Source organism: Salvia hispanica, chromosome 4, assembly GCF_023119035.1.
Source record: "Salvia hispanica cultivar TCC Black 2014 chromosome 4, UniMelb_Shisp_WGS_1.0, whole genome shotgun sequence".
In the NCBI taxonomy this organism is placed as follows: domain Eukaryota; kingdom Viridiplantae; phylum Streptophyta; class Magnoliopsida; order Lamiales; family Lamiaceae; genus Salvia; species Salvia hispanica.
Window position 1 is genome coordinate 43,323,422 of NC_062968.1, and position 17,366 is coordinate 43,340,787.

The 17,366-nt window shown below is 33.8% G+C and overlaps 2 protein-coding genes across 2 annotated transcripts; both read right to left on the minus strand.

Moving 5' to 3' along the window:
* Window positions 1-3,455: 3,455 nt before the first annotated feature.
* LOC125221134 (GDSL esterase/lipase LIP-4-like) lies at window positions 3,456-5,503 on the minus strand. The gene is made up of 5 exons (XM_048123257.1): window positions 5,251-5,503; window positions 4,709-4,894; window positions 4,292-4,455; window positions 3,907-4,177; window positions 3,456-3,711 (listed from the first exon to the last, which is right to left on the minus strand). The coding sequence occupies exons 1-5, from the start codon at window positions 5,501-5,503 to the stop codon at window positions 3,476-3,478; spliced, it is 1,110 nt and encodes a 369-aa protein (XP_047979214.1). The 3' UTR covers window positions 3,456-3,475.
* Window positions 5,504-13,686: 8,183 nt separating this feature from the next.
* Window positions 13,687-15,789, minus strand: LOC125221135 (putative F-box/FBD/LRR-repeat protein At1g78760). Its single transcript, XM_048123258.1, has 4 exons — window positions 15,742-15,789; window positions 14,719-15,597; window positions 14,499-14,636; window positions 13,687-14,064 (listed from the first exon to the last, which is right to left on the minus strand). Exons 1-4 carry the CDS (start codon window positions 15,787-15,789, stop codon window positions 13,687-13,689), a joined length of 1,443 nt encoding a protein of 480 aa, XP_047979215.1.
* Between the last annotated feature and the right edge of the window lie 1,577 nt (window positions 15,790-17,366).

Below are 17,366 nucleotides of genomic sequence, written 5' to 3' on the forward strand. Positions count from 1 at the left end.
TTTACAAGTTCATATTATAGTCCACAGACTTTAATATGAATGTTGTGTTGTTACCTCGAGATGTTAGCATGACAATTATTTCAGTTTAGTTCTATGTTCAATTATGATGTTTACTTGTACAATTTCTTCCAATATGAATAATATATCAATTTAAATGGGTTAAATTTAAGGATTAACAAAATCAAATTTTGAGTAGTCTGGGATACATAGATCTTGTTTCTCATACAGATAATAGTACTCCTGATTAAAAGAGAAGTTATGAGAAGTGAGAATGCTCGAATGGCGTAAGTCTAATGATCATCAAGTATAGTATCATGGAAGCCTTTCGAGGCACTACAACTGAAGATATCACTTAAGCTAGTGAATACCTTGCCAGATTTAAGGAACTTTTTGCGAAAAACGATAAAGCTGAGACTAACATGCTTGATCTCAATAAAGTATAAGAGCAAGGGAAACATAAAGGAGCACTTTATGCAAATGTCTCACGTTGTTTTACTTAAGCTTGAATTCTAAAGACTTGTTTGTGCATTTAGTGTTGCACAACTGGTCAATACCTCAAGAAATAAAGTAAACGACATTAAAAGAAAGTCTATTGAGAATGTTGATATGGATAAGAGTGCATTAGAAAAGAAACAACATAAGAATAATTATAGTTGTTTCCTTTGTGATAAATATGTATATCAAAAGAAGAATTATGTTAAAATCTCGTGTCGCGTAGAAAGAAAGGTGCAATTCTTGCTCTGCTCTGTTCTGAAGTTAATTTGATTTTAATCCCTAATGATATTTAAGGGAGGTAGATTCTGGTGCTACTACTCACATAAGGTTATCAATGAAAAGTTGTCTGAGCTATCGAAAAGTAATTGATGGTGAAAGATACATATAAGTGTGAAATGGAAAATCGGTGGAAGTATAGAGTATTGGGCATTGTAGATTGTTATTAAAGATTGAAAGTTTTTTTGTTTTGAAGTATACTTTTATTGTTGTCCAATTAAAGTGATACATAAAGATTAAAGTTAGGGCTAAAATGTATTAAACTTGTTATGGAAATAAGTGTAGATATCATATGAGATTTTCTATTTGTTGAGGGACCGAATAGTAATAAAAGGGTCTTATATTTTATACTCTCTCCGTCCCAAGGTAGTTGGAGAATTTCTTTTGGGCACGAGATTTATGAAATTGATGTGTTAAAGGTTAAAGCGGAGGGAGTAAAGTAAGAGAGGAAATAAAGTACGAGAGGGGATAAAGTTTTTGCCAAAAAAGTAAATAACTCAACTACCTAGGAACAACCCAAAAAGGAATACGACCCTACTACCTTCGGACGGATGGAGTATAAATATAAGCTAGGTTATAGTCCCCAGACGTCAGCGAAACGATTCAATATCTTTGTATTCTCTTGGCAGACTATTGTGAAAAATGTCTCTGATCGTCTGGAAGATCAATAACCTGTTGTGGTTACCGCATCGGAAGACACGAAAAACAAACATATCCTTACGGATCTATTTAAGTGATTATGTATTCGACTCAAATTTCATCTAATTAGATCTAGATCTATAGAAAATGCATAGAACACATAGAACACATGCTATTTGATGTAGATTTGATTGTTACCTTTTGATCCAATAATGGATCGACGTTGCTTATTGAATCTCCTGACAATCCACGATTTCTCGACCACGAATCTTTCATTCTATTCCCACGTCCTTGATTGTTCATCCGGGTGAGCGGATCTTGAAGAAACAATAATAGTGAGATGAGATCTTGGGAGAACCATACAAAAACACAAGATTGTCTCGATCTAATCATATGAATTAGGATAGAACAAAAACAAAATCCAAAACTCTAATCTCCCTAGAGCAATGCATGAAAATCGATGCAAGAGGGAGACAGAGAAGCCATGTGAATGGTGGCTAGGGCTTAGAGAGGAGTAAGATGTTAATTGTGTTCAAGGGTTTCCACACCCCTTCACTATTTATAAGATGGACTTGTTGGGCTAGAGTGAGATCCATGGAGTGATTAGATGTTGGGCTAGCCCATTAGACAATAAACTTTTTAAATCAATTAACCCATGATTTAATATATTATCCAATGGAATGTTATTTTATTCCACTAAAGAAAAATATTGAACTCCCATCTAAATCCATTAATTTAATTCTTTGTCTGCTATGTGACTTGAATTAACTTAATTCTCCAAAGAGTTTTCTAGTTTGAAACTTTATTTATTATTCATGGAATAAAATTCTAACTGCTTAGTTTTCTGAATAATAAATTCATTTTTCAAACACCTCTTGGGAATTAATCTTACCACATTAGGCACACGAATTCTATGAAATAATATTATAATATTTTCATGTTATTTAGTTACTACCACCCAAGATACCATGATTGAGTTGCAAAAAACTCTCACTTATTGATAAGTTAAAGTTGCGTCTGAGTAAATAAACAATATAAATATTATTTGCATAGACTAAGAAATACTAAAATTTCTGAAGTATATTCTTTCAGTAGATAGCAATAAAGAATATAGTTCGTGTTGATCCTTTTATTGCTTTACCACACCAGTGTCTATCTATGTTGTGAACTCATTTTTCTTCTTACTAGATCCGGTCAAGTCCCCTATTGGAGAACCCATGAGAAATCATCAGATTCCACTGCTTTAACCTTCTTAGTAAAAAACCTTAGACTTGTTTACTTATATTTCAATAAATAAACCATTACTTATATTATTTATTCTCATAATTAGGTAAACAAGTGGACGTGGTGTTTCTTGTATACATGCACAAGCTGTACAGAGGCATGTACGCTCGAAGCATCTTTTAGTATACAAACCCCATCATAACCACCATAAACCAATTTCGTCATTCAATTCAATATGGATCAAGATACACCTCCGCTCTACAGTTTCTTCTTCTTCTTCTTCTTCTTCTTCTATGTCCTTATTGGTTGATAATCATAGAGAGTTTTATGTAATTGTTCATTCAATTATATTCTAACACAACCCTCCCAAAATAGACAAACCAACCACTGAGTCATGCAAGATGAGTTCTCAACCCTACATCAAATATCCACCTACCCAACCTCAAAATTGACCGGGAAAGAGAGATGCCAACCAAAGTTTGAGAATACGACAAAAATTAACTAAACTAAGAGATGAAAAAAAATTGACACTGAGCGCCGCCACTACCACCGAGTCGTGGACAACGGCACAACAAAATGGAACTCTTTGAGCGGGTCGGGATTGGCTAGCTTTTAAAGACTTGACGGGTTTTTCGTGATTTTTGTCATGAGTTAAAAATAAATGGGTGATATAAGCATAACCTGCTATATCTCAACTACAAAACACACTCTTATGCAAAATCTTCTTACATATTTTTAGAGGACTGCTAAAATATTTTTTGGGCCTTATACAACACACCCTTGTTTATCTGAATACGTGAAATGACGATTTATCAACAATAGTAAAATTACAATTGAAGCATTATTTATTACAAAAGAAGTTAAACCGGAGAGGAGGGGTTGAATATTTGTTGGAGAGAATCTGAGATGCAACAATCTTATTAGCAGCTTCAGTGTAATGAATTCCATCCCAACTTATATGGAAATCTCCCTTGTCACACACATTGTAGCCAGCAACAACAAGACACCGAATCTTCGGATCGTAGTTGTAAGGCGCCCCACCATGTCCGCAACATGCCATTGTTGGTTTCTCCAAACCTACATTCACATTCACATCTTCAATTATGTGATCATAAATCAATCTTTTTTTGAATTTTGATTTTTTCAAGAAAAACGTAAATTTTTTATTTCAAAAACATCAAACGTAGATGACACAAAATAAGATTATAACCTTTTACTATATATTTTTGATGGTTCATTAATTGGAAAATCAAATTAAGGAGAGGGCCTGACCGTAAGACGAAGAATTTGCAACGAGATTGTGCTTGATAGAGTAGATGTCGACATAGACAATGGTGGAATCCTTCATCTGGAGACGTAGTTGTTGACATAGGTTATTTAACTTGGAGTTGAAGGCTCTTGCAGCTTCATTCAACATGGTAATGCACCCATACTCATCCACTTCACTAATGTTAGGTTTTCGTATGCCTAGTTGTTGGGGTAGACAACCTAATGGCCCCGTGTTATGCACCCAAAAATTCCTTCCACCAAGTTTGTATACAGCCTAGAGAATTAATGATAGAAATATAGGAGTAATAATTAGTCTTAAAATCTGTGCCGAACTCAATCAGATGAAGTATTAATTTACAATTTACGACGTTAAAATGTGTATTCTCACCTGGATAGCATCCTTAATCCCAGAAATAAAAGAAGGGATTTTTTCAAGGACTTGGTCATAGGGAAGAGGGTTAAATGTAAGTGCAACAGTCAAATCATTCTGTCCAATGTCGAATATGTAGAGTGCATTGTTGAATCCTTCTTTGTCCAACACATCTTTTCGACCTGACTCATATAATTTGTACTTGAATTAAAAAAAATCTTTAAATACACAAACTTTAAAATGTCTATATGACTTAAATAATCAATATATTGAAAGTCAATTAAGCTAGTCAAGACTTTATTTATTTGGTACACATTTACAACAAAAGTGTGGAAAATTAAAATAGTTTGAAAGTTTAAAACTGAGTCTTTTAGTTCATATCTAAATCAAAATTGGATTAGTTAAATTGTAAAGAGAGGTAAGTAGAAGGTGTACCTTTAGAGCGGAGTTGAAGAGAGCGATTATGGAAGAGACTAAACTGATTGATTTGAACGCCTAAATTGAATAGAACATTTGGTGGAAGAATAGAGGCTCCACTCACAGCCAAATTCACCCCATTTGAGATGTCAGGTTCAAGTGGATTGAGGTAAGCTTTTAGATAATTTGTGTGCAAACTATCACCTATGAAAAAAATAAATAAAATTGAATATTTAAAGAATAAGATAGAAGTTAAATAAATTAAATTTAGTGTATCAAAGTGTATCAAAGTAAGTACAGTAGTAGGTTAGCTTGAACTTTTAAATAAATGACTAACATAATTAGGGAGATGAGTTGCTAACTAATGTTACAGATGTCAATACGAATGTCTTCGTATTGACATCTGTAACATGATTGTTGACATAGTTAACTGTTAGCAAGTTAAGATAGTTAGCCACCAAACAAGACCCTATATTTATAACATGCAATTTGAAAGTTAATTTAATAAAGAGAGTTAATTGTTGATGCAATTATGAAAATAGAAAGTGATGAGAGGTTACATAAAAAGTCGAGGATTAGACGGCCATCAGATAGTCGGCCGGTGGGCTGATGGAAGAAGGCGCGACCATAAGGGTCTCCGAAGCTGAAGCCGATTGCGGCCGCGAATCCACCAGTGTCGGAGTTTGAGTCGCCGAAGTTGAAAATCACAGGTTGTTTGCAGCGTTTAGATGAAACCAAAGGAAGACAAGACACAAGCACGAGGAAGAAAGCATTGATAAAAAAGGCTCTTTTGTACTTGTAACAACAATGCATGTTTGGCATTTTACAATGAAAAATCTACTTAAGCTATTAGGTAGGTTTCACTGTGTATTAAGCCACTGCCTAAATATAAGATAGATGAATGAATAATATATACGAGCATTTTGTCTTAATGTGACAAGTTGAAGTATGTGATCTAGATCTAAATTCCAATTGACTTGAGATACTTGTGACAAGTTGCAACGGTCAACCATACTCAAAATCTATTTCAAATAATTTATAGTAACTTGTTTAAGAAATTGTGAGTTCTTATTGGGCAAAATAATTTCTCTCTTACTTTTTTTCCTCCTCTCTTACTTTTTTTCCTTCTCTCTTACTTTACCAATTTTACATTAAAACCCATGCCATACACTAATTGGCTTATTTTTATGGACGGAGCCAACTTTATAAGATGGTCAATCAAATGATAACTTTCACATTTTTTTAACTATCTCATGTCGAGAAATTTGGACGAATTTTTATTAATCATAACTTTAACATTCTTCTAATTTCCATAAGTAGGTGAGACAAAAAGAGCCACCTTCCACGTCATACATAATTACTAATTTCACCCAAATATCTCAATTAAGAAAAATATCAACGTTATTATATACTCTTAACCCTTTTTTTAGTTAGAAGATTGACCGGAATAAGACCTGTTTTTCTAAGCAGTTTGCACTCGGGAAAAGGAACATATAGCTACTGACGAATCTTTGCAGGCAAAGTGTCACACTAAACCAACTTATTATTGACACGAGAAAACAATTGTCATTGTAATCACTTCCAACGACCACCACCAATTCTTTAAGATTAGACATCATCTTTGTGAGACTTAATGGACCATATTTGATTTAATGGTGTCTTGGGCTTCTTTGTATTCAGACCAATGACTTGTTAATTCGGGGCCCAGGTGTTAGACCCGGTTGGTGGGTGCCTTACTTACCAGAGCCGCTGGATGGCTGCAATGTTGCAACTCCACGTGGATCACCTTGCTGCACAGTTGGATGTCAAGTGTGTTTGTTGTGTGTGAGATAACTAGAGAGTCTCTCTAGTTTCTCTGATTCATTCGATACTAGACATTCTCTCTCTTCAGCTCTCTCTTGCGATTCTAGGGTTTCTTCCTTCTTTGTCCTTGATCTTCTCTTAGAGTGTTTTCTCTGATTCTTCCAAAGAGTTTCAATCGGTGAAATCACTAGCAGAGCAACCTCTTCGGTTTCTTTGCGAAGTCCAACACTAGAGGCGATTTCATCGCGTTCTTGTTAGGATCTGTGAGTTCATGAGTTTTGGAGATATTGTCTCGGTGTAAAGGTGGTTGTGCGTGTTGAGACGGTGACGTTGGTAGCAAACAGTGAGGTCTTTGTAGATCTCTGATTCAGACAGTCTTACTGCGCTCCTTTGGATAAATCAGTGTGATTGAGGAGGTCCTTGGCCCAGAGCATAGTCACATTGTGACCTGAGCCATATCCGCAAATCTCTGATTTCTTTGTCTCCTTTAAGTCCAGTTTTAGACTCTTAGGAGTCTTGTGATGGTATTCTAATCGCTTTATCTTAGTGTGCAGGTTTCCATTGGAGAAAGCTTCAGTCCCAGATTGGTTAATGATCTACAAGTTACTAGAGTTCCAATTGAGGTTTAGCATCTGTAATAGATAGATAGTTTGATTCATTGTATCTTTGTAATCCTGTATCAATCTTTGTACTGGCTTGTTTTTACTAAGATTAGCCATCTTAGTGGTGACCTAATACAAAAAGTGGTCCCGGTAATTAGTGAATCCGAGTGATCTGATCCCTACAATCTTTAGCAAAGTGGCCTATACAATATAAATATATAATATATGTATATCATCATAATAAACAAATCATACTAACCTAGATGATTAATTTATTAAAAATCAAATCAATCACAAGTGTACATTACATTGCAAGTTATAAGTATGAACAAAGAGTATATCTCTAGCATGGTTAGGATCTAATTTAGATGTGAATCCGATGAATCTGATCCCTACAATCTTTAGTAAAGTGACCTGTACAATATAAATATATAATATATGTATATCATCATAATAAACAAATCATACTTGTTAGAGTTTGTATACTAGAAATCACCTTTCGAGTGATTGAATACTGTTAAAACTCTTATTTTATTTTCCAAATGAATAAACAGATTATTTTTGTCATAATGTTGTTATGTTTTACATTTAATGGATGTTTATTACATATTTAAATGTATAAGTAACTTAACAAAGTCTAAGTCTTTGTTTTAGTAGACCGGTTGTGGGCGTCGTTCACTTTAAGGTAACACGGTCAGTTCTGAACAAAGAAAAAGAAGAATTTCACAACCTAGATAGGCTTAGACTACCTATCGTGAAAGGTTGCAATGTCAGTCCGATTATTTCTAAACCTTACTGAAATAAGATGACGTTGGTGTGGTATAGCACTGAAAGGATCTAACAGCGAGGTAAGAGTCTTTATGCTATCTACTGAAAGACGAGGTGTCGTATATTATTTCTTAATCAATGTACGTTAGCATTGAGCATACGGTATTGATTATGCACTACTTTGACTTACCAAATGGTGCGGGTTTTTCGCAACCCAATAAGCCTGGTATATTGGGTAGTGGTGATTAATATCTAGCGGTGCTAGGATTGCTATTATGTTGAATCGTGCGCGAGGTGAGTCTCGTTTGATAACATCCTCAAGAGAAGCTTGAAATAATGTTTTATTATTCGGAACCTAGCTAGTTGGAGTTTAATTACTCTATGAATAATAAATTAGAATTTCTTGCTGAGTCCTATCTTGGAATTAATAAGATATTAATTAATTAAGTCCATAGAAGACAATAATTAATTAATGGATGTTTTTATCTTAAGCGCGAGAAATAAATATAAATATTAATTTTGGAAACCCGAAGTATTTGTAATTTCGGATTTGGATGGGGAGTGCAATGTTACTTCTGTAGTGGCTGCTCGTAATATTCCAATTATAAGCTTATATTAAATTGGGTTTAATTTAATTAGTAAAAAGCTAATTGGAGGAGCCCATATCCAAAGCCTTCCATAGATCCCTGTCTGGGCCCAATATGTGACTTATTATAAATAGGAGAATAAAGGAGACAGAAAATACACTTGTATTATTATTCAAATTTTCGTCCCCCCCTATAAGGTAGAGGATGAAATTTTCCTCTCCTCCGTGGGAAAGGATTTCTGCCTTCTTTATTTAAGTCCTAGTACACTGGTTAGATCAGCCCACCACGATATCAATTTACAGTCCGAGAACCAGACAGAAAATCTGTGGTTTTGTACAAAAGATCTTCACGTGGAGAAGGCGCTAGCTATCTTCGATTCTTCGGTGAATCATTAAGGTATAATGGCTAAACCCTAGAAAAGCATGTTTTAGGTTTTAATCAATTTAAAGCATGTTTTATTTGAGTTATGAGCATGATACGTGTGATAATTACGCGAATAGATTTTGTCTAAATAATCCGTTAAATAGATCGCTTTATTATGTAATTGATTTATGTGAGCGCTTCCGCTGCCAACCGCTTCAATAGTAACCTAGATGATTAATTTATTAAAAATCAAATCAATCACAAGTGTACATTACATCGCAAGTTATAAGTATGAACAAAGAGTATATCTCTAGCATGGTTAGGATCTAATTTAGATGTGAGGGTCCACAAGTACCTCCATCGAGAGCAAAGTATGTGTTAGAATATTAATAGATAAACTTAATTTTGTAATGGAAATATCTTAATATTATTAGGTAATAAATTATCTAGATTTTTATCTATAAAAATCTAGATATTTAGAATATAAAAGAATTAAGTAGAAAATTCTAAAATGAGTTAGAATGCCTATAAATATTGGAAATGCAATTCTTTGAACATTGTAGATTTAAATGCATTTCTTGCCAGTAAAGAAAAGACTTCATTATCTATGAATACTTAAATATCCATTTAGACTATAGTTATATTCCAAAGTTATCTTCTCAAATTTTGCACCCGATTATTAATATAAACCTAAAAGGATTTTAAACAACAAAACATAGTAGAGTAAACAACTATACACTAATACTTATAATATATATTCAAGCTCAATGAAAATAATATTAATCCTAATATCTCTTCCAAAAGCATGGTAATTCGATTACCCTAAAAACAAAAACATGAGATTGTAAACCTAAACAAAATTATTATGATTAGCCAGATTTTTACCTTTGCATTTTCGCCATTGATAGTTGCATGGTCAAACCTACATTTGTTGTGCACATATATATATTATCCAATTTATGATAACTATAGCAAATCTTTTTTGATTATAGGTTGAATCTACAAGGATATGGCTTCTTTTCAAAATGAATTCACATGTAAAAGTCAAACATAATATTTGTTGTAATCTCGATGAAAATTCTTCTAACCATATTCACATTTATATGACTTTATAGGTTTGTTTTTCATGTTGAGCAGCAAATAAAAGTTTGAATTTGAAATAGTTATTTGAATTAGAGAATCGATTAGCATTAAATAAAATCGGGATTTCACAACATGTGATCTTTATCAAGATACAGTGCAATTAATTATACTCCCTCCGTTTTTTAAAAATAACAACTATTTCTATTTTATGTCGTTCCTTAAAAAATAGAAACTTTAGAATCTTTCTATTTTAGGACATAGACTTCACAATCCACTAACTCTACTTTCACTATTTTTTCTCTTCCTCTCTCTTACTTTACTCATTTTTCTTTTTCTCTTTCTTACTTTACTAATTCTTCTCACTTATTTTATCGATTGTGTATTAACACTCATATCGTTTCAAATGTTTCTATTTTTTAAATACGGAGTAAAAAAAATAATTAAACAATTAACTATTTCAATTATTGAGAAGTGATGAAAAAAATTAACCATATCGATTCCAGACATGGTCATTAGCTCAGAAGCACATTGGAATAGAGAAATGATAATCAGGCAATGTTTACAATTTCATAATAATCAAGCGCCAAAATGTGGATAAAAATTTGATATTTTGAGATATGAAATTCACAAATCCTAGTATAAAGAATGTTGACATTTATTATTGAAGTAACATGTTTAAGTTGCTTTGTTGCAAGCTTCCTCCCAATTATTTCATCCTCCGTTTGGTTTCAAGAAATGCGATCCTACGGCATATTCTTACGAAGCTCGAAAGATTGTGGATCCACGACTATCCTCTCAAGTGCAACACCGTGTCGCACCAACCCACTAATCATTTGAAGATGATTACGCACTCATGATAGCCAAAAAATTCTACTTAATGCGAGAATAAGCCCGTTGAACTTCGTTACTGTTGTTAATCCCCGAAACATCATAATCACTACCATAATCCATTTTCGGCCCACACTGCAAAATTAATTTTTGCATTGGTCTCATCTTGGTGTGACACCAATAAAATCATTAATCAACAAAATAATTCATCTTATCCATCATTATATAACTACACTAAGTAAATCAAAAGATATTGGAAAGGGAAATTTTCTGAAAAAAAATCAGCCAATCTCCTTTAACTTAAAAAAATATTTTTGACCAATTATATCATAGTTTTGATATCTATCTATACATATATAAAAGGTGAGTTTTGACCAAATTTTGAATATCAATAAATTTTGGACAAGTTTTGAATATTTATATTTTTTGGGATTTTATATAATTAAATCATGTTTATTTTTAAGTGTCATGCGTGAATTTGGATCAAACATTTACTTTTAGTCCATGCTGTTCTTATAATTTTTTAGACAAATTTACCAGCAACGTTATATAATTGTTTTTAAGAAAGTTATATTTAGTGAGTTAAAATAAAATAGAAGAAAGAATAAAGTACGAGAGAAGAGAGAGTAAAGTAAAAGAAAGAATAAAGTAAGTGTTATTAGATGTTTTGGTTTTAGCCAAAAAGAGAAATGACTCAAGTAACATAGAACAACTCAAAATGGAATACGACTCAAGTAACTTGGGACGGAGGGAGTACAATGTAACGTATAGCATTAAATTTGAACCGTTTCAGCCATTAAGAAAATATTGATATCATCTTAAGTAACATGTCATAGCTAATTTATTGCAAATCAAATCAATCACAAGTGCACATTACATCGCATGTAATTTTGTAGTTATAGTATATCTTGAGCGTGTGTAGTTGTGGAAGCACGGAATCAAACATGTCTATAATGCCACCGGTGTTCCTAATATAAAACAACATCTCCAGGCTGTGTGCAGACTGAATCCAGAGTTGAGTAAGATAAGGTACACCGACTAGCTCGAAACGACAATATGGTCTACCTAGACCGGCATACTTGATGCATACGATGTTCGAATCAGGAACAACAACTGAAAAGAGGCTAGGGCACTGGCTGATTTCTAGGCATTTGAATACCGGCAGCAACATCCCACCAACCTCCAGAGACGAAAGCATATTCCCACACCGGGACAGTGACAGTTGCTCGAGGAGACTACAGTTCCCCAACAAACATGCCACAGCCGCATCACTCACATTCATACAATGCAAACTAAGCTTCTCCAATAGCTTCAGATTGTCGGGAAAATTCCCTTTATGGTATGGGAAATAGTAACACTCTTCCGGGAGTATCAAATCAAGACTCTCAACCTTTCTACTCACAGCGGAGTTAACCCAATAATTGATACATCCACTGATAGATAAAGGTAAATCGAATGCCACTCTGAATCTGACAAGGTTAGTGGAGGATTTGGGGAGTATGGTGAATATGCGATCAACCCATCTAACGTAATCGCATCTTAACTTATTTAACTTGTTCATGTTATAAGTTCTCCGGTGTTATTGCAGTAGTACTGCTGTCGAATCGAGATCAAGATCTAGTTTGGGTAAGAAGATCATAAGTCCCTCCATCGAGAGCAAAGTAAGCTAGTCCTTATAACTTCTTTCTAGCTCAACGAAGATAATATTAACACTAATATATCATCGGGAAGCAAGCTAATTCGATCACCCTAAAAGTGAAAACTCTAACACTTGTCACCTATGTGTCTATTGATTTAATTAATTACAATGATTAAATATTGCTTACATAAACAATAATGATAATTAGAAAGATTTTTACCGTGTAGTCATCTTCGACTTCGAGTCGCCTCCGTAGCTTTTTCTCCATTGTTAGTTTACTCCTCAATCCTACCTTTAATTTATTTGTGTTGTGCATATGTTATAAAGTCGATCTGTAAAAAAAGATCAATACCAATTACCAAATTCAATGATTTTAAAATTGCTTCTCCCGAATCCGGAGCTGAGAAGATTGAGCTTACCGACGAGCAAGACGAAGAAATGATCAAGTCTGAAGTGGAGGGGAAGATCCCCTCATGTGCCCTATAATCGAAGCTGGGCAACTGAAACCGCACATGCTGCCGCCATATGCCGTGAGGCTTTGAAACGCATCACCGGAGGGTTTTGATTGCGAGTCGATTTTTGGACAGTGTTGAGAAATTCCAGTAGAAATCGTGCAGATCCGGGTGGGGACGAATGTGAGTTTACACTTCCGATGGCGACGACAGAGGGTTGTTTGGTAGGAAACGCCGACAGAGGGTGCAAAGCTATTTATGCCGGTGAGTATGAGTGGGTGGTTAGTGAGAGACGTCATGAAATATTAATGCTACATGTACGAGAAGAAAAAAATGTGATACACAATTTAGAACTAAGTCTGAAATTATTAGAGAAAACAAACAGAATTATATTTAAAATATAAAAGGAAAACGGTGGATGGCGATTGGCGTGTCATGTCGCCTACAAGTCGCGCACAATCCGTCGCCAAGCAGAACAAAACTCTCACATGATATACCAAACAATTAGAATATCAATTAGCAATAAATAAAATCGGGTATCCAGATTAAGTACACTTAATTAGAAAAAAAATAATCAAACAATTAACTATTTCAATTCTTGAGAAGTAATGTTTTCTTAATTTTAAACGAAACAAAATACATTAAAGTAGATAATTTTATGTGATGATATTTGTTCACACATTAATATGCCCGGTCACGATCTAAATGACATATTGTAAAAAAAAATCTACCGGCAGGTCATTAGCGGCGAAGCACATAGGAATGGCTAGAAAAATGATAATCATGCAACATTTATAATTTCAAAGTAATCAAGGGCCAAAATCTGGATAAAAATTTGATATTTTGAGGTATGAAATTCACAAATCCTAGTCTAAAGAATGTTAACTTTTATTCTTTTAGTAACATATCTAAGTTGATTCTTTGCAAGCTCTCTTGCAATTATTTCATCCTCCATTTGGTTTCGGGAAATGCGATCCCACGGCATATTCTGACGAAGCTCGAAAGATCGTGGATCCACGACTATCCTCTCTAGTGCAACACCGTGTCGCACCAACTGACTAATGATTTGAAGATGATTACGCACTCCATGATAGCCAAAAAACTCTACTTCCTTGATAAAATAAGTCTGTTTAACTTTCTTACTGCGGTTAATGTCCGAAACATCATAATCACTACCATTAATCAAGCAATCCCTTTTCAAACCCCACAACACATTATCTTTTGTATTGGTCTCATCTTGGCGTGACGCCTATAAAATCATTAATAAATAAAGTAATTCATCTTATTTATAATTATATAACCACATTGAGTAGATCAACAGATATAGGAAAGGAAAAATTTTTGAAAAAAAAAATGCCAATCCCCTAACTTTAAAAAAATTATTATTGTATCATAATTTTGATATTTTTCTTAATTATTTATGACAGAAATTGAGATGAAATTTAGTATGAAGTAGACCATTCTTTTATACACACAATAAAATAAAAGACCAGCATCTTTATTTCACTATCACTTCCACATCATACATAATTTTGACCATCAAATTTCCGCAATTAATGAAAATGTTAAAATTATGATATATATTTGTATTAGTTATGAAATTGATCTGAACTTAATTAAATTTTATTATTTTTTCGGCAATTTGAACTTAACAAAATGTTAACAAAATGAATAGCTAGTTACCTCTAGAACAAATCTTTGCAAGCAAGGTGCCACCTTAAACCATCTTATGATTGGCATGAGAGAACAATTGTCACTATAGCCACTCTGAACCACCACCACCAATTCCTTAAGTTTAGGCATCATCTTCTTCAAAGTGTCCTGCTTACAATATGTATATCATCTTAATTAGCATGTTATAGCTAATTTATTGAAAATCAAATCAATGACGAGTGTACATTACAAAGCAGGTAAGTTTGTAGTTGGAGTATATCTTGAGCGTGTGTAGTTGTGGAAGCACAGAATCAAACATGTGTATAATGCGTCTGATGTTCATAATATAATACAGCATCTCCTGCTCATGCGCGGTCTGAATCCAGAGCTGAGTAAGATGAGGAACACAGATGAGCTTGAAACGACAATGTGGTCTGCCCAGACCAGCGTACTTGATGCAAACAATGTTCGAATCACGAACAACAACTGAAGAGAGACTAGGGCACTGGCTGATTTCTAGGCATTTGAATACCGGCAACGTCCCACCAACCTTGAGAGACGAAAGCTTGCTTCCACACCGAGATAGAGACAGTTGCTCGAGGAGACTACAGTTCCCCAACAAAAACGCCACAGCCGCATCACTCACATTCACACAATGCAAACTCAGTTTCTTCAGCAGCTTCAGATTGTCAGGGAAATTCTCTTTATGGTATGGGAAATAGTAAAACTCTTCTGATGAGTAGGAGTAGGTATTCAAGATCAAATCAAGACTCTCAACCTTTCTACTCACAGCGGAGCTAACCCAATAATCGACAAATCCACTGAAAAGTGAAGGTAAATCGAATGCCACTCGGAATCTGACAAGGTTAGTAGAGGATTTGGGGAGTAGGGTGAATATGCGATCAACCCATCTAACATAATCGCATCTTAACCTGTTGATGTTATGACCTCTCCGGTGGTATTGTAATAGTATTGATGTCGAATCGAGATCGAGATCTAGTTCGGGTAAGAGAATCCACAAGTCCCTCCATCGAGAGCAAAGTACGCTAGTCTTTACAGACTCTTTAAAGCTCAACGAAGATAATATTAACAATAGTATATCATCGGGAAGCATGCTAATTCGATCAAGCTGAAAGTGAAAACTCAACACTATCACCAATGTGTCTATTGATTTAATTAATTACAATGGTTTTAAGTTCATAACATGTGACCTATGTGTTAAATATTGCTTACACAAACAACAATCAATAATGATAATTAGGGAGATTTTTACCGTGTCGTCATCTTTGACTTGTTGTCGCCTCCGTAGCCTTTTCGCCATTGTTAAGTTTTATCCTCAATCCTACCGTTTATTTATCATTTGTGTTGTGCATATATTATATAGTCGATCTGTAAAAAAGGATCAATACCAAATCTTTTTTGTTATCGATAGGTTCCAAAAAGAAATCTATAAGGTTAAATTAAATCTTCTTTATCTAAGGAGATATCTATTACCAAATCTTTTTTTTATTATTATTATTGATTGTTCATAAAAAATCTATATTTTTCTAAAGATATATCTATTATCTACGTGTATATCTAGAGTCCTATTATCCATAAATCGTACTTTCAAAGGTCTTTAACTATTGAACCATACCAAACTAGGATTTTTAGATCTAGTTTTTTATGGATGAGATACACAAATTTATAAATTATTTTTGCCTGCATCACCACCCTATTTTAATCATCCGAAGGTAAATAAGTCATACTAACATGTTACGAGGATTTAACTTCATTCTAGTAGGTTTTTACTTCATTCCAATATAATTATTACTTCATTTCAGTACGTAAATGCGGTTTCGCCGTCGCGTGCCATTCTTCTCTCTACTATCACCACCTCCACGGCGCTGATATGGTTTAATAAACACATGGAATAATGTAATAAATTATTTGAATGAAGTATGTGTAAAAGCATTTGAAGTCCTACTGGAATGAAGTAAACATCTTATCCAGTGAAGTAATAACGTTTCTGAATGAAGTAATAAACCCGCTTGAATGAATTGCATTTTTAAATGTTAATCAAGTAAAAACCTACGTCAATGAATATGAATGTTGAATCATTTCAAAAGCTACTGGAAGCAAGTAAAAACATGTTGTAGTTTCAAGGTATTACGTACGTAATGAAGTAATAAACATATACAATGAAGTAAAATGGGCTTGTAATGATGCCGAAAAAAATTTACACAACAACACATCTCATTAAAAAAACTAGATCTAATGGCTTAGATTTGATCTCCAGTTAGCTTTTTAAAATTGGTTCGACATTGATCACAACTCTGTATATCTATATCTATATTATTTATTGCAAGTATTTATTTTAATTCGATGAAACGCATACCTTGGGATTTGGGAACCGCAATATGTAAAAAGTCTACATAATTAAGAAATTAAACCTTCAAATATTTTCAGTGTATTATAGATAGTGTCGCCCTTTGCATACGACAAACCCGACATAGACACGTGCTTTTTGTTTGATGAAAATTTGTTTAGTTTAGACACTAAATTGAGGTATGTGATTGTTGTTTTTAACATCCTTAAATAAACTGGATGAAAGCTTCAATGTGGTAATCGATTTTGTTGGAATAATTAAGGAAATCAATTAATTGCTTTCCTTATTTCAACCCTCCCCCTTAAGTATTGAGTTAATCGACACTTAACTTGCACGATCTTTAGTTAGATAAATAGTTTATACTCGTATTTAAGAGTTTTTCAAGTTCCATTGACAGTTTATGCCCGTATTATTGAACTTCTTCAGTTCACATTGATAGTTTAGACTCGTATCAAAGAATTATTGAAAGTTTAGACTCGTTTCAAGGAGTTCTTCAATTTTTCTTCATTGAAAGTTTAGGCTCTTATCAA